At 33.9% G+C, this 16501-nt stretch overlaps 1 protein-coding gene across 3 annotated transcripts; it reads left to right on the plus strand.

Annotated features, from left to right (window-relative positions):
* The first annotated feature begins 7500 nt into the window (after positions 1 to 7500).
* On the plus strand, positions 7501 to 14858 carry LOC127863825 (uncharacterized). 3 transcript variants are annotated; one of them, XM_052403480.1, is made up of 12 exons: positions 7501 to 7624; positions 9035 to 9334; positions 10208 to 10549; positions 10742 to 11041; positions 11230 to 11532; positions 11688 to 11990; positions 12191 to 12457; positions 13099 to 13230; positions 13486 to 13513; positions 13700 to 13731; positions 13899 to 14002; positions 14331 to 14858. In XM_052403480.1, exons 1-12 carry the CDS (start codon positions 7561 to 7563, stop codon positions 14523 to 14525), a joined length of 2370 nt encoding a protein of 789 aa, XP_052259440.1. In that variant the 5' UTR covers positions 7501 to 7560; the 3' UTR covers positions 14526 to 14858. The 3 variants fall into 3 exon arrangements, with proteins under 3 accessions (XP_052259440.1, XP_052259442.1, XP_052259441.1); XM_052403482.1 differs by having other exon boundaries at positions 11350 to 11532; XM_052403481.1 differs by having other exon boundaries at positions 10217 to 10549.
* Positions 14859 to 16501: the final 1643 nt, after the last annotated feature.

The following is a 16501-nucleotide window of genomic DNA, read 5'->3' on the forward strand; positions in this document are numbered from 1 at the left end:
CATATATGGCGCGATATCATTTGGTTTGAATTTTGAATACAAAATGCACACGTGCTCAGAGATGTATCGTGATTTAAGTCAGTCTTGGTGCTGTTAGTAAGCGCAGTGGTCCTTACATGCGCTTTTCACCCCGGCGACCAAGTTCCATACAAGCTCCAGGCGCACGTGAGCTTATTCGGCGGTCACCATACCCGACTGGTGGTGTTTCTTACGGAAACTCATGTTACCTTTCACAACAAAAGAAGACAACAAAAACAAATAATCAAACCTTCAAAACTTTAAAGCTGGAAATTGCTGTTATAGTTCTGAGTTCGTCCAAACTTTCGTGGAGCTATATATTAAGTTAGATTACTGGTACACACTCCGGGTCAAATCATAATGCAGTCAAAGGTGCGGATGGACGTCGTAAACTTCGAAATATAAACATTTATATAAGTCTGGATCATATAGCGCTTACGTCCAGGGAAGTACGGAGGAAACTCATTTAGAGTTCACACTTTCTCGATTGGTTTCGGCTACTTTGCCATGTTTGGGAGAGATTTTTCCACAATATTTTCTGAACTCAGAATATTTTCCGGGAGCTTAATTTATAACACGCGTTTCCCCTAGTGATAAACACATATGCGGAAGGCTTATCGGAAGAGTAAGACGACCGGGGCGGACCAGGATGGGGTATGGAAGCGGTATCTTATGCAAGTACGGACCACGGACGAAAGTGTTTAGTACGCCTAACGTTTTCATGCCTTTGAATAGTTAAGAACTGGTAAGATATGAGTGTTATTCACATGTAACTATTGAAAAAAAAACTTTACATGTATAGTTTGGTGTTTGGTGTACTTGAGCTGAACATCTAGCGTCACATGGGCCATATTAAAAACATACCTCTCAATAACTCCGATCGCTAAAAATCAATACTTTACGACCCGCGTCATGCGAAATGGGGTCTTATGTCATATGCGGCCTGCGTACATCAAGACAACACACCGCGCTATTGCGTAATTATTTTGCGAGGAGTCACGCCGTCCGCTATACACTAACGCAAGATTTCTTGGTATTCTTACCTGAAAGTGTAGCCCCTGACAAATCTGCGCGGATGCGAAGGCCAGGCTGGAGCTACGTTGTCCGCATATGGCATAATATCCGTATTCGCAGGACGCGGGTCATAAAAGCACCATTCCATCGTTCCAGGACTCATTGTCACTCTCTTCATAGGTACGAGGTCAATGACTCGTCACAATATAGGCATCCAAAGAACGGGAGTCGAGTGTTTTAGTTCGTGTGCTTTTGGTCAACCCTAACCGTAATAGCGCAGAGTCGGGCTCATTGGTTGATATATTTTTATGCATCCATTTAAAAGAGGTCAGTGCAACAATTATTTAAGATACATGTTCCATATTTATACTGGGGCTTATCATAAGCCATGGAGATTATAAGAGAATAAACTACAACAACAACTAGTTGTATTCGATTTAAGATTAATACAGTGTGTTTTCATCTCTGGCAAAACGAAGCTAAGGCTAAATTAAAGCACACAACCCCGATTTTGTGCCACTCAATGCGAATACATTTGGGAATAAACCTATCACGCTTTTCATACTGAACAGGTTTCAAGGAGTGGGCGCGTCTTATTGTAAATGTTTTCGTAAATACATATATTTATATAGCGTCTTCGAATTTAAGGTTTAGTCGAGGCGCGCGACGTGTGGTATAGCCTATATGTGGTATAACACATAACACTTTATTACTATTTTAACTTCTTGAATCGTTCACAACGTATGCAGTTCCGTGTTAGACAATGCCTGTGAAAAAAGAAATCTCTATAAAAGGAATTAAGTCTGTATTTATACAATAATTACAAAAGGATACAAAACACATCAATTTTGCGAACTGGTTTCATTTGAATTTAGCTCTTTTATTTTGTATTGTACCAATACCAATATGAGGAAGTGGACATGTAAAATATGATATCTTATTAGTCGATCACTTTGCTTACCGTATTAATGAATGACATCACGTCTGTTTCACGTGCAACGAAAGTAGTATTTGTAATGGTCCACGATGTTGGTCGATGCATATCCGTACTACCACTTCTTCTTTCCACATAGCACAACGTTTGGATTGATGCAGGGCCGCACATTTGTGCTAGGTTATGCATTGATGACTTCTGCACAGCAACAATGCATGCCTATCACAGACGTTGGGTCCTTGATTGTCCGTGTATCTTGTGTCACCACGAGAGTGTCGCAGTTTCTGCTTTTCCCGCCAAATCGTCGATTATCACCTGTGTTAATTGGTGCTTGACCATGCATTGGTAGCAGAATAATCATATCTCTGCAAGGCCTATCACAAATCAACAAGCTTAAATCGATATGATTCATAGAATCCATAGCCTTAGTTCATACAGAACTTTTATTACTTATCGTGGTGATTGACATGTTACTGAGATGAGCATATAAGCCGTATGAATTCTTAATATTATCTAACAGCCCAGTAGGACTTCTGACGCATATTCATACATTCAATGCACATGTAATACAAATAGTACGTCTATGAATAGACAGGTGTAAGTATTTGCATTAATTTATACACATGTTTACATATGCATTTCTTTTCGTAATTGTTTGCATGAGAGTAAATTTTGTCAATAAAAACCAATAATGATAACAGAAATGTTAAGATCTAGCTGAATTTCAATATTAATGAGAATTTAAAATTGAATCAAACTATTTAATAATAGCCTTACATATTTAAACAAATACACGGTTCATTGACCTTCTTTTTAAGGAAAACGAAAGTACGATTTTAATTTCAAAATATAATATTAAATTAAAACTTATCCTCCTCTCCTCACTTCTCCAACATTTCACCGATTAATTCTCTGATGTTATAACACAATGTATAGTCCTTTATATATGTCTACCTTACAATCGGGTAGATTGCTTTCCAGAAAATGATTTCCAACAATCAAACGTATATGTGGAAAGTAGATAACCGATGACTACATACAAACAAATGATCGGGTCATGCTGATGTAATATATCCAAAAGGTAGACATTGTTAGCTTATCATTGGACTCTTGCCAATTATGAATATTGCGCATCTCATAACTTACGGTCACCGAATTGCAACTGATTGTTGCAGGGTATCAATGTGGAACATTTCAATGTGCAAATAGATGACATAGGTTAATGAGGTTTATTTAGAACACTCAGTACCGGACAGTTCGGCTAAACCTTAAAACTTTGTTAACAAATACATTATTAAGAGTTTTAAGAATCTATTAATATTATAGGTTCTTAAAGAATTAAATATGTAAATATTTTACACATTTAATTTTTGGTGATTAATTATCGTTGTTGCGTGAACAAAGTTTGCTGTTGAAACAGTTAATACGATCACTTTATTACATATTTGACTATTTAAATAACATTTTAACGTATAATAGTGTCAGCAAATTTGATGAAGAAATTTGATGAAGAATCTATTCTAATCAATTTCGTTTAATAATAACCAACGATTAGTAATTCTTTGTTTTTGAGTTAATGAAGTCGTTATTACTTCGAAATAAATTTGAAGTTGTTGTTCTCTTTTAACAGTTTTTTTTGCAATTGTAATGCTATAAGAATAATGTATATTCGTATTTACACCTGTTTGTTTTGTGATTATATACTTTGCACTGATCGTTTTAAGGCTCTGACCCACACTTTAATACTTTTTTTTAAGTTATGTTATTTGGATCTTTGTTTTTGTATGATAGGCAATTGGCCGTTTGCCGTAAATCAAGGGCTAACTTACATTTCTTCCCTGATATTTTTTTTGGAATATCAATATGCGTTTATATTCAGTGGTATAAATAAAGATGCCTTAATTGTAGACAGCCGGAACATAAGCTACGCCATGTATTTGTGTTTAAATATCACTGACTGATATTGTTCGTTAAGCAACATTTTGATTTAAAAAAAAATCTTTTATAAATTTGAAACTTATTCATGTCTTATGTTACATTGCAAACAAAATAAAATATTGCCTATTGATTATTGCAAAAAGATGATTGAACATATATTTCGGTCATATTTAGGAACAGCTAAAGTATTTCCAGTCACTTTCGGCGGCAACATTTTATACTGTTAGCGGGCGAGCGTTCCTCGGAAAGGCTGCCATCGGCCCGACGTGATCGGGAAACAATCCGCCAAGCGTCCTGGGGAAATCATTAAAAATATTGACCTAACTTTTCATGGGAATTTTCCATGTGTATACCATGATTGAAACCTTCGCATCATATCCATATAAAGCACAACTTCATTTGTTTCCCGTTATCATAAAGGAAGTTTTTCTAGATAATTAGTTTCATTCTGACACGTGCAAGTGGGAAGTTCAACCGATAACAACGTCAGCCCTATCCTAATTATATACTTATATATACGTATATACTGTGATTGTTTGTATGGACATTTGGGGGTGTAACTAACTAACTAACTTATTGAAGATATGTAATAATATAAAGCCCCACTCAATAAATAAACAAAATAAAGTAAAATAAAAAAAACTAACACATTTTTCAGAAAAAAAATATTGACTTTCTATATAAACAAATAACAAACTATACCCAACGACAAACCTTGCATGATAACGTTTTGGTTATCATAAGTACATGCACAAGCTGGTCTTGCGTCTGGATTTCACTCTTTGAACAAGAATGGTAAACTTTGAAAGCTAAAATGTTCGTTTGAAAGTGTTATAGCATTTAAGTTTGAATTACTCATAATTAACTGCCGCATTTGTGACCGGAGAACATCAAGCGAAGTCTTATTTACTATGTTGACACATTTAACTGTAGTTATCAATACCATTTTAAGTAGTATAGTGTGCAAAAAGTACTGTATATTCCCAATGATATGTTAGTATACTGTTAATGAAATAATTGTTTTGTGGAGACTTCAACATCGGAGTGTTTGAAAATTAATATAACACATACAACATTACACCTGCTTTTCACTTGAGTCAAAATGATTAATTTAAAGTAACACGAATGTGTACTGTATTATGTATCGAGATGCTAACATGTATTGCCCGAGTGCTCTCATAGACCTGTCATTATATCAGAATATACAAGAATGTCATCATCAAAGAGCTGCCGAAATCCGTTGCTATGGTTTGTCTGCATCATGTTAATAATCTAAGTATTATTGTGTTTTCCTTTAAACAAAAAAGTATCATCTTGCTCCTTACTTTTTTTCTACATATATAAAATCTAAAACTATAAAACTTGTTTTGCTTTTAAAATCCCACGAACATAACTGACAAACCAGTTTATGTCATAAATCATTGAATATCATGACTCAGCATATTGGAGTACGTTCTCGTTAGACCTAGCATACTAAACAGTTTAAACCGAAATCAAAAAGGACGTACTTTGCAACCTATCCCCTTGCTGACATGATAAACTTATATAGATAATCAGTTCACGAACCTATCTACATACTTATATCGTGCGCAATGACGGTTTAATCATAAATACATTCCAGTTCGCGTGGACAGAATTTCGAGATAGATCATTGCTATTCTACCGGTATGGAGCAAAGTTTCATGGTTCCTGTTAGGTCTGTTTACATATTCCCTGTTTCGCAACAATATCTTCTTAATCATAATCTTACCTGCGTCAATTAAATCATGAATGGTGCTCAATGCGCATGCCCAAGCTTTTCGAAACATTATTGTATTCTATTAATAAACATTTTTAATGAGGCGTTTTAATGTTGATGTGCAGCATTTTTTTCATCGGAATACACATGTAGCATCGGTGGTTGTTACGTGAAGCAAATATTAGACATAGATAGACTTGATATACTTATCAATATTTAAAATGGGATAGTTAAGTGGTGTTCATAACCTAAGATGCATAATCGATCAACACTTACCTGCATGGTTATCTTTTATCGTTATCGCTAAATGTTATCAATGTGATGGCGTGGTTTGTTACAGCCTCTGCACAGGGCGTTAAAAGAATGCAAAAATTCGTATGAAATCGGTCGCATAGCCGTTGATTTTCTTTGCATTCTGGGTTCAGAAAAAATAACATAAAAAGTTAAACAGTAGAACATAACGACTAATCGAAATGAGTGAGACTTAAACATTCAAATGCATTCATAACGTTGTCATTCTTTAAAAGATAAAAGTGCTCATAATGAACAAAAAATGACGTAAATAACTCAATACACTAATGCACGGTATGCATGGATATGTATATTTATACTGCATACCAGTATGATTGAAGGCAACTTTCACGTTTGGGTAAATTGACAAAATAAAAAAAAAAAATTCAGATTCGCAAATTTTGGTTGCAGTTATGATATTAATGAGAAAAAGTGATACTGAACATTTACCATTCTCTAAAATATCCCGTATATGCAGCTTTTGACCATTTAAAAACCTGAAAATTAAAAGGAGTTATTACGCGAAACGATTGAATAATTTGGAGAGTTTTGTTGCTGTCGTTATATTTTGTGATACTACGCGAATTCTTATATAAAGTATAAAATACATTTAATATTGTGTGAGGACGGATGGTCGAGTGGTCTAAGCGACAGATTTTTACTCTATGATCCAGGGGTCAGTGGTTCGAGCCCAGTTAATGTTACTTTAAAAACAAATTGTATTCATGTTTTTAGTGGAGCCTTTTTTAGATCCAATGTTTACATTTATCAAAATAAAGCATTTAACGACAAACTTCAAAACATGCCAAAATCTGTGAAAAGGCCCTTTTAATACATCATTTTCAAAGCACTATTTTGTATCTTTGATAAACCATATCAGTATGTTCTCGTTGAACCCTTTTGTAGATTTGTATTGAACCCTGAGACGTTGTATGGGATTACGTTTGGGTCAAGATCAATGTAAATACCATTTATCTTGAAGAGGGAAAAACTTAATCTGGAAATGAATCTACAATTCAGTTATTGTTACCTGTAATGGTTACTTAAGTCAAAACACGTGTACAGTTCTGCTTATTTTGTTTATAGCTTATCTTTTTTTTCCATACTGCTATTACCAGTGGAGCGTCCTAAGATAAGATGAAAAATGAAGTGGACATATTTTATAAATTTAGATTATAACTGATTTGTATATGATTATAGAACGTTAAACCTCAATATTACAAAAATAAATAAAAAAAACTTCTGGCCGTGCAATACGTCCTTAGCTTAAATAGCAAACATAAATGCCCGTTACTGTAATGATGATTTTAGTTAATTATCACAATTTGTCTGTTTATATACATAGTCATCCTTTTAATTTATCTTTGTATCAATCATATCATGTTTGATGTAATTGTATTTTACCGATATTTGTTCATCGTTTAACTATGTTTTAACAACTGTAAGCGCGATCGGTGTATGTATAGTTAAGAAGGCTCTTTACACAACTATCGTTTTCCGTTGTTAAGATCTTAAATCCATATCCTTCCTATGAACCTACATCCTTAATTGATAGATTCTTAAATATGAGACCGATTGTGTTGCGTTAAGCAAAGTTGCTAAAAATAAAGTACAATAAATATTAATCATGAGTTGCAATATTGAGGGGATTGTTGGATTATTATTGCTTTTAGGGCAACTGCAGCTTACTGGTAATTTTCGTTCATAACAGTGCATGCACTAATGTACAATCGGATGCCATGTTTTGAAATAGTTCTTTTTATCCCCGTTTTTTTTATTTGGTGTGTTATATTCTTTTTCATTTTCATGTTTATACATTTCAATTGTATTGCTAGTGACGGATTTAAGATGTTTTTGTTACGTGTTGACGTTGGTAAACAGTTGTTCACAACAACTTTTGGTATCTCATTATATTTATATCACAAGTGCATTCACAGTCAGATTAACCCATTTATGCCTAGGGGACTCTCTCATCCTTCTAAATTGGATCAATTTATTTACAAAATTAGGGATGTCTAGTATATATATATTTCTATATTTAGAGAATTTAAAGAAATTTCTGTAAGCAATAAGCGTAGACCCGATGAGACGCACCATCATGAGGCGTCTCATCTGGGTCTACGCTGTTTGCCAATTTGCCAAACCCGCAGAAACACACGCACACGCGCACACGGACACACACACACACACTTTTTATTCTTCTCTTTGTGTTACAAACCCTGTTTAGTTTTCTCAATTTCAACGGATGATTACCGACTTACAAATCTGTAATGTCTTTATAAATTAACCGAGCACACACAAAGCGAGGAGATAATATTTAAATATATATATATATTGACTACTACTACAACAAAAACTACTACTACTACTACTAATACTACTGCTGCTACTACTACTACTACTACTACTACTACTACTACTACTACTACTACTACTACTACTACTACTACTACTACTACTACTACTTCTTCTTCTACTACTACTACTACTACTACTACTACTTCTTCTACTACTACTACTACTACTACTACTACTACTACTACTACTGCTACTACTACTACTACTACTACTACTACTACTATTGCTACTACTACTACTACTACTACTACTACTACTACTACTACTACTACTACTACTTCTACTACTACTACTACAACTACTACTACTACAACTACTACTACTACTACTACTACTACTACTACTACTACTACTACTACTACTACTACTACTACTACTACTACTACTACTACTACTACTTCTACTACTACTACTACTACTACTACTACTACTACTACTACTACTACTACTGCTGACTACTACTACTACTACTACTACTACTACTACTACTACTACTACTACTACTACTACTACTACTACTACTACTACTACTACTACTACTACTACTACTACTACTACTACTACTACTACTACTACTACTACTACTACTTCTACTACAACTACTACTACTACTACTACTACTACTACTACTACTACTACTACTACTACTACTACAACAACAACAACTACTACTACTACTAATTCTACTACTACTACTACTAATAATAATAATTAAAATAATTGTTCCATTCTATTTTTTTCAGGTTCAGAAAAAGTGTTTTCCGACCCGTGCGGCCATATAAAGATTGAAAATCCAGACCTGCTGTTCTATGGCAGGAATGTTACCATACACTTCCTTCCGAACCAAACCTTCAACCAGTTTAATGCAACACCTACAATTTGGAATATTAACGCGGTCGTTATGGACCACCTGCATACTTCTGATAATGAAACGAATGTTCACAAATTTGTACTGATAAATTATCCGAATAATTTACTGCATGATGATTTTTATATTAAGTATGGTAGTTGTATAACGCAAACATTCCGATTACACTTAAAAGGTACGTATTTTAATAAGTATGTATCTCAAAGTAGATACATCACATTTTTATCATTTTTAAAAGATTGTTTAAAAAAGGCTTTTCTGAACACCTCCACAGGAATCTCTACTGCCGTAACTCAAAAATATTATTTATTATAAGACCCGTCATTAAATGTGAATACGATTCGGAAAATTATTTGTTATATTCTTAATCCATTATAAGCATCAAAGACTATTTTAAATCATTGCGCGTTAATGAAGATTCTTAATCTGGTATTCATTTCTTTTCAAAATTCAAAAAATAACTGTCATTAAATAAAAACAGCAACAAGGGAATATGTGTAGTTTAAATTATGCATGACAAACCCGATATTGTCTTTTTTAATACAATTGAAGAAATAAACATTATAATTGCTTTTTAATATGAAAATCAACAATATATGTTTATGTTTAATTAAAAGTATGACAATTATTATTAAGTCGAATATTCGACCTTCATTCACACGGTTTCAAACCCATACAGATTTGCAATTACCCTAGTTTTGATAATTATTTAAAATAAAAAAATGCGTTTTATCTGAAATGGGCGCTCGCTTGCAATTTATAGATGCTGGGAACAGGTTATTTCTCAAACTTTCATATTTCAAAAAACATGTGTAAACAGTGTACTAATTGTGAAACCATAACATCCTTCATTATGATTAAATTATGTTTTCGTGTTTTAGCAACGTATTGTTATTTAATAATAAATCATATAAATACAAGCATTTACTAATTCGCATGTTTCAATTTAAATATGTTTTGATACATTTTATGTTTATAAAAAGCCCATCAAATTCATGTTTAATGACATATAAAACGCTGGTATAGAAATAAAACATATGTTTTTTAGAGCTGACAGATTGCGGACACTTGTACATGCGCACACCCTGTGTCTTGGTAGGAAGTCATGCAGAACTCGTGTTCATCCCCGCACCAGCGGTAGTAGGCTTTAATAGTAATTACGTTCTGTACTGGTTGGAAACAAGCTCTGCATCGAACGAAAGACGTATTTATCCTGCTACAGAAAAGTTGTATAAGCAACGAAATGAAAGTGACTCGACATATGTGTTAATGATCAGAAACATCGCAAAGGCCATTGATGGAAATACGTACAGAGTTCAGTGTACTGATAAACTACTACAGTTTGTATTCGGCAACAAATACACAGATCCAATAACCATAAATGTTTTTCGTAAGTTTTTCTTTCAAAGTTTGAATAAGATTGTGACTAAATATTGTTAGCATTTATCATGTATTATGGAAGTCATCGGGTATTATAAAAATTAACACAATATTAAATCCGCATGTATTGTGCTCACCTAAAATGTAAATATAGCGCACTTATACACTCATTTTAAGAATTTTGATTATTGTGTTTCAACAGAAACACCTGATGCACCTGTCCTAAGTCCGCTACATGATCTAGATGACTGCAAAGGATGTCTCCTTCTACACTCTAACAATTCATCGAGAAAGATTTATTGTAAAACATTAGAAAACCGCACAAATGTTTCCATGAAAATTAACGGTCGAGTGTGCACGAATATCGAGCGCACTGGTGAGATGTACATACTGATTGTGGACATGGTAACGGACAAAGATCATTTGACAAACGTCTCCTGTTCAGTCATAAACTGCGCAATAAAGGAACCTCTGGTCGTTTCTGCTCAGCTATATGTTGCGAGTATGATGGATTTTTCTTTTCTGTCAGATATTCGGTTTCTTTTATAAAATTCAATCTTTAAATCCGATTTTTGCAATGGTCTTAAAACATGATTTTTTATCATAAGGTGTGTATCGTTAAAGGTGATATCGCGTTATAAAACTAATTGACATATTCAATTTCATTACTTAGTTTGTATCGTTTTACAGAAATACCTGGAAAACTGCAACTGAATGTTCCAGTTATATATAAAGGGATGGCACCAAACATTACCTGTTCAATTAAAGGAGGCCGACCAAAGTCTAGCATATATATGTTTTTAAATTCAGATGTTATCACATCCACTCAGATTGATATATTTGATGAGAAATCACGCACGTACGAAAGTACTGCGACTGTAACGTCGGTTCCAAATAATAGCTGGAATGAAAATGAAATTCAGTGCTACCAAAAACAACCTTACAATCTCTCAGCTTTTGTTGCAGAAAGTAAATCGGAAGTGCGATATATGTGTAAGTTGTGTATAAGCATAAAACAGTACTTTTGTTCCTTAAGGGAATAAATTGATTACATTAACTTTTATATACAAGCATGATGTAAACGAGGCATATCGCATGTTTAATTATGGTCTTAAACGTTTCGTTGATGTAAAGATTTTTTTATTTAGATCCTCCATCAGAGGTATCGATCCAACTTGACAAATACAGCTTTTCAAAGCAAAGAGAATCGTATATCATCGATGTGTCGTGCAATTTCACAGAAACAAATATGCCGTGTACCATGACGTGGTCACCAACGCCGGACGATTTGGTTTATCTCAAACGGCCTGGAAATATGTCTGATGGAAGCTTCATCACGTTTACAGCTCAGTTAAATGCAACGCGTCAGATGAACGGTCGAAATATAACATGTACAATGCATTGTGCGCCTTTCGAGTCTTTATCTGTTTCCGAAGTGCTTTATATTCCATGTAAGTCGGGCGATTTATAAAAAGAATAGATAAACTTATATTTACAGCTTGACATTTTTCTATATATTTTTAACGAACTACGTCTGTTCAAATTGTAATATTCACCGAAACTTTTTTTTGAATTTTCCAATTCTTATAATTGAATCGACGCGATGTGTTTCAAATTAATTTGTCTTCACATATTTATATATATCTAACAGTCACACCAATGGTCCTCATAAATTCATCTCAAGTTACGCCGAGAAAAGATGGTTCATCGTATTCGATTACGTGCTATGCCGACAGTTACCCTCCGCCAAACATCACATGGAGGTACACAAAAGACGGAACTGAACACACGCAATCCTGCAAAGAAGCCATTAAATGTCCTGTCCTAGTCTCTGGTTTGTTGCAAGGGGAGAAACGGGATTATGTGTGCAGTGTGGAACATATGTTTGGAACGTTCAATGCATCTGTCATTGCGAAAGGTATTTTGAGCTTTTGTTTTATGATGATCAATTTAAAGGAAACTTATTTACTATCGCTTAATTTATGACGACGTAGGAGGAACTTGATGGGTTTGGTCGGTCTCCGTTGTTGTAACCTATGATATGTTTTCCTCCATCCGTTTTCATCAGTTTTTATCCGTTTGCCTCTGCAGAGAATTAGTTCTGAAAATGTCTCAAAAGGGCATATCGATATGGAAAGAACTTTGGTGTTTAAAACGGAGATATCGGCATTTAGATTGACATTTTATTTGAAGACAAGTTCAAAATTTTATGTTACTTCCCTAAAACCTTTAACGTCTTTTTTCTACTTAAAAATCTATTAACACAAATAGTAAAGAGAAGTTCAAATATAGGTTTACTCTATGTCTGTTTCTCAACCGTACCCTCCGTAAGTCTATATCTTCGTTCGCCAAACAGAAAATAATCGAAAATAAATAAAATATGAATATGAATTTATCACATGAAATGTAAGATGCATGCGTTTTTGCGAGATTCCTTCATTAGAGGTCAAGCATCTTTTGAACAACTTTAGAAGAGCCATTACCAATGTAAGCTTTACACCTATACAAACAAAAGGTATAAAAGTGAAGTTATTACGATTTATTTAATTTGTCTTTCAGGAGAAGAAAGTGCTATGGTATCGAAAGAAAATCGGCCCTCTTCAACAATTTTAGTGGTATCTATTGTGGTGTCGTGCCTCTTTCTGGCTGGGCTAGTAATCGGTATTGTAATGTGCATCAAACTGAAGAGACGTACGTATGAATTTCATGTATAAGAATAAAGATTTTATTTGAAAAGATTATGCAAATGGATGGGTAATTTTCATGTCATGCTTTACCAGATATGCACTATATTAAAGAAGAATTGGGTTCCATAAATCCCGACTATGTTCAATTTAGAAAATATTGTTCATATACGCAACGAATTTTTTCTATATAGCGGAACCATTTGTTGGAGAATAGTGACTTTTACCGAAGAAATGTAGAATTTGTTTTCTTTATTCACAGGTAACCAGTCATCAATGCCAAGCCGTCGGTAAGCATGCAAATTGTTTGCAAATGCGTATAAAACATCCAAATCATTACAGCGTGTTGAATACGATTATTTAACATATGAAAAAGTTCACTGATTTGTATTTAAACTAAACCGACTCTTTCATTAAACAATATTTACCAACGAAACTGCTCACGTATATATATAGGCATATCTATATTTTTCCAGTAATGGTGATCCTCCTTCGAATGACTTACAAGGTAGGCTCTTTATCATTTCTTTTAGAAACATTGTAATAACATTCTAGCATAACAAACACAACTTCTGCTTAAATATAAAACCAAAAAGCAAATGTGTAGAAAAACATTGTTTGACTCATTTTGATTTTAGATTGAAAACTTACTTCCATTGTGCCCGTGTGTTTCAGACAAGAATCGTGAATCTTCCGTAGAATATGCTGTTGTTTCTAAATCACGGAATAAACAAACATTGACTCAGTCAACTACTGAGATAAACCCATCACACTCAAACGTAAGGTTATTATATTATTAGCATGAACATACACAAATATTGTTTTTTATTTGTTAATTGTATCTTTTTTTAATATTCGTTCTGTAACATATATATTTATGATTGGAATTATACAGCTATAAAAAAAAGAATTATACAGCTAGGAAACATTATCAGGACATACACTCTTGATATCGCCAGCGGGTAAATCACGACACATAACCTATGACACAATGTTAAACATCAAATTGATTCAAAACTTAACATCAAAAGGATACAATACCAAACAACAACGTGATTTAACACAGTACGGAATTAATGATGACTACTAAACAAAGTGCATTTTTAGGAATGTACTGAGGGACAGCTGGTCTATGTCGAACTTGACACTCAGTTACTGGAAGCCCGCTCGACATCGGGATCGAAAGCGAGATCTCGACAAGACGACACTCCACGGCAAGAAGAAACTATCGAATATGTTGACATTGACTTTGCTAAGAAGTCGAAGCCGCAAGGCGATGATAACATTTACGCAAATCAATAAGTTTTATAGCATTAAATAAAAACTTGTTTTGTTAAAGCCTTTAAAACTTTATAAGTCTGAGTGGTAATATATATGTCGATCTATATAATCAATATGTATTGTTAAAAGGGATGACGTTCTTATCGATGATCTGGTCCCGAGTCCGCACACCGTTCTTGTTTGCGAGATCATTCGGTCCACCCTTAAGTCAGAAAGACAGAATATTTATGATTTAGGAAGAGTTTATTTAAATAACTGTCGTGAATGAATTCCGCATTTGTGTTTTTGAAAACATTTTCTCTTCCGAGATCGAGAGTTATCAATTTTTATTATTAATAAATGTTATATTAATAATTTTTATGATTATATGTTTTCTCACATACTTAAAGCTAAGATTGTGTGCGCGTAATATAAAAATGGTTAAGCCTAACTTTTTTGTAATAAATTTGTTTTTAGAGTTGAAACGGCGTCGGAAAAGTTAAATACTCGTTATATCAGTTATATTTAACTGTACACGTGCGTGAATAATGTGTATTATAAGAGACAGTTCTTTTTGTACATCCAAATTCTCGAACGTCACGTAAACAGACAACATAATTGTGGACGGTTTTCATTATTATTTTTTTTATTCCGTCCCTACGATCTTACAACAGAAACAAGAGGGAAGCGTAAAAACCGTAGAGCCGAAAGGGTGTATCTATTTTAAAGAAAAATATACATATAAATGGTTTATATCTACTATTCTATCCTCTACTCAATCACGAAAAACACGAAAACGACGCCATCTTGGAAGTAAATTCAGACTAACATCTCTTAAACCCGGTAAACTCCCGTATACGCATGCCCACCTGTTATTGTGATAATGTGAAATTTAGTTATTTGGGATTTAAATTAGCCTTTTCAAACAGCAATGCCGATATCCCAATAAAGGAAACAATACTCCAGCAGATTAAATAATCTTTGCAGTAACAGGCTAAGAACAGAAATGAAATTAAGATCTGCTATACACTACTTCCAACAAACACATTAAGGACATGTGATCTACACTCGAAATTGGTATTACAGACCAGTAAAAATCTCTTTAGAGTCGGAGTAACAATATATAAAGACAAGCCATATTGCGCTTAAGTAAAAGTAAATTAAGGAAGGAATTTTTTTGCCTCATTTTAAGATTGTAAATGTGTAAATTTGTTTAAAGCGGATGGCATATGGAAAAACTAATTTATCAAAAATATTAATTCATGTATTTTATGATGGTCGTGAGATTAAAAGTACATATTTAAAGAAAGCAATAAATAAAAAAAATTGTTCTCTGATATTAAACTTTTCTCAAGTGTCATTCGATTTAATTAAACTGTAATTTTGTGACCCGGCTAAGAAATTTTGTAGCGAGTAAAGTCGATAATCACTTTCTTGCTGTTATGGCTGGAAAGTGAGCGGCATATAAAAAATAATACAAGTAACAAATAGTATAAAACGACGAAAAATACTTGTCTCGACATTGACGTAGCCATTTTGATCGTCACGTGACTGCCCCCTCTAAATGTCGATGCAGAAAAGCAGTTTCCTTCCGCATAGTTATTATAGATTGAACTACTTGTATTTAGCCGTAAAATAGATATGAAGTAAATGTTAAGTCTCAATATTGAACGCGGACAAATGCAAACACATTTAGGTCATATAAGAAAACGCACAACAGAGAAGAGATTAGAACGATATCCGCTTTTTGGTAATTATTTCTTGCAGTTGAACAAATCCACTGCGCTTTGCTGTTAGTCAGTTAGTTAGAATGCATAGTTCCTACAGTCGTATTTTCAACCAATCAAGTAGCGGTACTGTATTCGCTGCCAGACAGCTTGTTGCTACCGCTTCACACGCCATTCGTTAAATCGAAAGCGAAAAGTGTTGCTAACGAAAGTATTAATCAAATTATTCCAAAATGGTACGAAGATCTGCATGGGGGACATGCAAGGCCGATGCCCGATTCCCTGACAAAA

The sequence above is a fragment of the Dreissena polymorpha genome, unplaced genomic scaffold (genome assembly GCF_020536995.1).
Source record: "Dreissena polymorpha isolate Duluth1 unplaced genomic scaffold, UMN_Dpol_1.0 chrUn043, whole genome shotgun sequence".
Lineage (NCBI taxonomy): Eukaryota > Metazoa > Mollusca > Bivalvia > Myida > Dreissenidae > Dreissena > Dreissena polymorpha.

Bases quoted from the DNA above. Each gene is read 5' to 3' on its own strand.
- LOC127863825 (XM_052403480.1), top strand. From the start codon at position 7,561: ATGAGTTGCAATATTGAGGGGATTGTTGGATTATTATTGCTTTTAGGG. The intron at 7,625-9,034 runs GTAATTTTCGTT...TATTTTTTTCAG, and splicing joins AGGGCAACTGCAGCTTACTG to GTTCAGAAAAAGTGTTTTCC. The intron at 10,550-10,741 runs GTAAGTTTTTCT...GTGTTTCAACAG, and splicing joins AATAACCATAAATGTTTTTC to AAACACCTGATGCACCTGTC.